This window comes from Gymnodraco acuticeps, unplaced genomic scaffold (genome assembly GCF_902827175.1).
Source record: "Gymnodraco acuticeps unplaced genomic scaffold, fGymAcu1.1, whole genome shotgun sequence".
Taxonomy (NCBI): Eukaryota; Metazoa; Chordata; class Actinopteri; order Perciformes; family Bathydraconidae; genus Gymnodraco; species Gymnodraco acuticeps.
In genome coordinates this window covers 1,912,212-1,917,109 of record NW_022990125.1, presented here as the reverse complement: position 1 = coordinate 1,917,109, position 4,898 = coordinate 1,912,212, and the positions used below count along the sequence as shown (strand labels likewise).

General features: G+C 37.0%; 1 protein-coding gene across 1 annotated transcript; it reads right to left on the bottom strand.

Moving 5' to 3' along the window:
* Positions 1–455: 455 nt before the first annotated feature.
* On the bottom strand, positions 456–4,494 carry LOC117546470 (growth-regulated alpha protein-like). Its single transcript, XM_034216712.1, has 4 exons — positions 4,368–4,494; positions 3,414–3,528; positions 2,409–2,489; positions 456–1,043 (listed from the first exon to the last, which is right to left on the bottom strand). The coding sequence occupies exons 1-4, from the start codon at positions 4,432–4,434 to the stop codon at positions 1,040–1,042; spliced, it is 267 nt and encodes an 88-aa protein (XP_034072603.1). The 5' UTR covers positions 4,435–4,494; the 3' UTR covers positions 456–1,039.
* Positions 4,495–4,898: the final 404 nt, after the last annotated feature.

Here is a 4,898-nt window from a genome sequence, read left to right as displayed (position 1 = left end):
GCCTAAGGCACACCTGTGCAATAATCATGCTGTCTAATCAGCATCTTGATAAGCCACACCTGTGAGGTGGGATGGATTATCTCGGCAAAGGAGAAGTGCTCACTATCACAGATTTTTTCAGATTTGTGAACAATATTTGAGAGAAATGGTTATTTTGTGTATATAGAAAATGTTTTAGATCTTTGAGTTCATCTCATGAAAAATGGGAGCAAAAACAAAAGTGTTGCATTTATATTTTTGTTCAGTGTAATAAAGTGAGTGGCCCCAAAAAAAGCTATTCAGTGTAATGTTTTTCTAAACACACTTGTATGATTTGTACATGAATGAGTGGAGGACTTCTACAAAGGCTGCAGCTGTGTTTAACATGTGAGCTGTTATACCTCAGTTCATACAAAACCCCAACAGCAGTATCAACCCTCCACACAGCCCGACAAAAAGAAAAGGCAAAAAACATGGCCTTTTTCTCTTCTTTTATTCTTTATAAGAAGACAAGTAATGATAACACAACACTAAAATGACAGGTTACAGTACCAGCCCAGCATCATTGTGTATTCACATTTACAGGAAAGCATTCTTTGCATTCTATTGATTTTGTAATAAAACCATCACAGAATTACTTCACAGTACAGAGTTATGGCTTTAAAAAAAAGAAATAGCAACATTTATATATTTTAGAATGAGTATCCATACAGCAATAATGAAATCCATATTAAAATGTATATAACATGGGAGTAAAGCAGCCCCGTTAAAGTGATGTACTATCAACTGTCAGTACTTCAGGCATCTGAGAAATAAGTAAGACAGATTGTTTATTGACATTTTCCGAAAAAGGCAAAAGAAGAATTTTTAATTAAAGTGTTGAATCATTTGATTCATTAGGTAGTTTTTAAAGCTGGACATATCTCAGCCCCCCCATTTTAATTCACAGCTTGATACATTTAATTGAAGCCATTGTTATGTCACATGTTGCCACAGATTGTGATCAGAAGTAGTTTGTGGAAGCGTTGGGTGACACAGTGGTTGAGCCGGAGTTCCCATCTTAACTGTAATTAAAACAAGACAAGCAAAATAACTAAATACAATTATTCAGAAGGCAATAAAACCCAGTGGCTAAATGTTGTATTGTGATCAGGGTGGACATGATACCCGAGTGGGGAAATATACAGCGTTATATGATACAAGTTACGTTTTTATTACCATTATCCTATTAAATAGGGCTCTATTTTGTTTATTTTCAGGTTTATTTTTGTATTGAAATATCAGTTAAGTCACTTTGCCATGGCATGGGGCCGAGAAAATAATGGCTTCATTTGTTTGTATTTGTTTTCAGGGACAAAGGGAGACAATAGACACATTCCCATGTCAATAAAGACAGAAAAAAGGTAACAATGCCACAAACATTTGTCCATTTCTCTGTTGACATGTAAAGCTAAACCAGGATTACGGCCCGTCTACACTACAGGCATCGAAAAAGCTTGAAGCTGGGCGTGTCTGAAGCTTGGCGATTTTTTGCGAGCAACGCGACCAACAACCAATCACATGAATCTCCCGCCCCCGACATACAAAGCAATAGCAATGTTAAAACGAAGTAAACTGGATATAAACTCCCCAAACAGGCGAAAACCTACCAGTTTCACCCACTGTCTCTGCCACCTCCCTCCATGCCTGGTTCCTCCGGTTTGTATCCCGGTAAATAGTTCTGGTCGGAAAGAACCGGGTGATTTGCTACCGTAATTTCTCGTTTGGCATATGAGGAAATGAACTGCGGTCCGGCTCTCCCAGCTTGCACGCGGTTTGATTGGCTAGCGCTTGTACTGGCGGGAATTGCAAAAACGGGATTTGATTGGCTGACGCCAGCTTCGAGCAAGCATCGAGCCTCAAAAGTTGAACATTGTTCAACTTTTGACGCCGATAGACGCTCGCGATGCTTGCAACGCCTTGCCATGCTACCCACAATGCAGTTCGGCGAAGTTTGAAAATATCCTACGTCACCCCATTCAAATGAATGGGCGAAGCGTTGAAAGCATTTTTTGACGCCTGTAGTGTAGACGGGCCGTTAGAAAGCTGTCAACAGTGAGCTGAAGAATCATTCAGGGAGTTAAAGATCTTCTGTTTCCGAAAAAACAAAATTTGTAGATTTTTGTATAGAATGTATTATACATTTAAGGAAGAAAAACAAAAGAAAACACATCTCCATAAACATTACCATACACTGTAAACTGACACTTTACTGTAGCATAATTGTTTGTCTATTAAATGTCAGAAACTTGTCTAATGGATTTCTACCAATCTACAGTCCAAAATTCAGAGATATCAGTTTACAATGGAAAAAAGTACTATTGTGTTTATACTGTAGATATTGTAATTGTTTTTTTTGCAGTCATTAATTAAAATAAGCCTATCATTACCTTTTCAGATTGCTGATCAGTACGTAGACCCAGTTCGCCGCTGGGTTCACACAAACTTGAGAGCCGTTCCTTCTGGTGACTCTGCGGAGAGGAGGAGGAGTTGGACTTTTATTATTGACAGGAGAGAAGATTAGAGTTTACTAGTTGGTATTTGGATGTTGCTCCCGTTCGGTGAAGCAGAATGCAGATGCAGAAGTCTCAGTTAAACAAAAGTGGTAAATGCAGTACCTTTCCTGAAGTGGTACGGTGCTGTCGATGTTTATTTTGAAGTTGCACGCTTTAGTTTTTTCCATTCTGTGTAATTTTGTACTTCTCCAGTACTTTCACTTTTATAAGTACTTATTAGTCAAGTTAACAGTGATACAATCTGTTATGTGTTAAAGTAGATTCCTGACACTGGAAACACTCGATTGACACAAACACATAAATTCAGTTACTTTGAAGTACTCAAATACTGTTCTTTAAGCAATAGCAGAACATTTTGGTAAATATGTTGTTTTGATTTCCCCCAAGAGACGATATGTTGAGGCCATGTTGCATAAAAACTGAAAGCATCCTGACTCTCCAAAGGTTGTATTGTTATGTTGCAATACAAATACTTACTTAAAGGACTGTATGCTTGTATAACTTGCTTTTAGTAGATACAATTTAGACTTATTGTAATTGAGAGTGTTTACATTGTTATTACTGCCTCTTAAAAAGCAGCTTACGCGATTTTTCCAACACTGCTGTTTGGCTTCTATAACAGTATTTGTGTGATTTTTGTATTTGTATTTATTTATAGAAGGACCATGCATACAAAAACATTAATCTCAGCAAAGAGAAGAGATGCAATATGCCAGATTATAGCTAATAGCTAATTTCAATCTGTGGTCCTGTGATGTAAAAAAAAAGTTGAACTCTGGACTCTTTTTTTCATAATCAATCAGAAATATAAAATATATTTGCACCTGTTTTACCATAAATAAGGTTCCGCAGTTTTGGAAATTAATCTTGACTACTCACATGATTTCAGTCCGTCGGCAGTATCCTGAAATGGGAATCACCTCGATTCTCTTGATGACTCGGACAGGCATAGAAGAGATGGTCTGGATGCACATACAGCGCTCCCTCGGAAAAGCTTGGAGATGGAACACAAGTTTTACCCCTGAGAAACCTCTGAAAATCTGAATGAAATGTGAATACTGCTTCATTCACTTTTTTAAACGTTTGGTTTTACTGTTGAAACAAAAATGATGTTAATGGTCGATGTCATTCTCAACCTTGGAAATAGTTTTTGACACAAAAGCTCAAACTCAAGGCACTTCTTGTTGGTAGATCTTTCTAGAGCTTTGAACAGCATCTCACTTTCTTCCTGAGAGGACAAAGTTAGCTCAGGTTCACTTTTCATTTGATAAAAGAAATTACTCAAATTCGGCTGAGAAAAAAGCCCAAGGTGAAGTTGAAAGCTCCAGGAAAAGCAAAGAGCAAGGTTTAAAGTAACTGAACCGTGAGTTATGATTGTTTCCAGTGTCAGGAGTGTACTCTAACACATAACAGATTGTAACACTGTTAACTTGGCTAATAACTGAGAATAGTGGAAAGTATGAAATGTGGTCAAAGAAAACAAGATAATAAACATACTCTAAATGAAAAGGAACAATAAATCAAAAATAGAAAATAAATAAAACAATGAAACCATCCTCATAGAAACATAATTATTGTGTTTTTGTCAAATTGCCTGCCTATAGCAAATCATCAAAAATGAAATTGGTGTTATAGCATGATAGTCTTAAATTAGAGCAACATAAAGTTCTTAAAAATGTACAGCTTCAATATAGGTAAACTATCATTAGATGCAGATGGCAGCTTAGTGTTTGACTAAATTAGGATGCACAAATTACATAAAGTAAGAGGAAGCATTCCAACATACTGGATTACACAGTTAAGAACACTTAAAAATAAAAATAAATGTGTTACCTTGCAGAGAGGCGATGCAGCAGCAGAGCGTCAGAGCGGACAGGAGGAGCGTGGCTTTAGTCATCATCTTGGCGGTTGTTTGATCTTTCAGCACCGATGAGGATGTGAGAGTGATGTGAGAGTGGTGTGAGAGTGCTCTGTGGTTCAATGTGCTGGAGTCTGGCTTTATACAGTAGCAAGCAAGGAAGCATGCCACACCTTTCCTGTCTTGACACATACAAATGTAAAAATGGTGGCATCTTAATTTTTTAGGGGGGTTTCTGCTAAATGAGTTTGGAGTTTCCTTCTGAGGGTCTTTATTTTTACTGATCTATCAAGAAAACTAAATCCACATTGACATCATGGAATAACTGTATTGCATTGACTTTGGTAACAATACATGCAATTACCATTGGATGTTTACGTAAACATATAGACATACAGTATACTGTAAGAGTCAGAAATGATGTTTGATTATAAATGTATTAAGCTTTAGCAGCATTTGTAAACTATTACTCTAACTACATTTTTGTTGTGAAATATTTTGGTTTC

Excerpts from the sequence above, each read along its gene's own strand:
- LOC117546470 (XM_034216712.1), bottom strand. The coding sequence starts at position 4,434 with ATGATGACTAAAGCCACGCTCCTCCTGTCCGCTCTGACGCTCTGCTGC. Across the intron at positions 3,529-4,367 it reads CTGCATCGCCTCTCTGCAAG|CTTTTCCGAGGGAGCGCTGT; the intron begins GTAACACATTTA and ends TCCATCTCCAAG. Across the intron at positions 2,490-3,413 it reads TGCCGACGGACTGAAATCAT|AGTCACCAGAAGGAACGGCT; the intron begins GTGAGTAGTCAA and ends TCCTCTCCGCAG.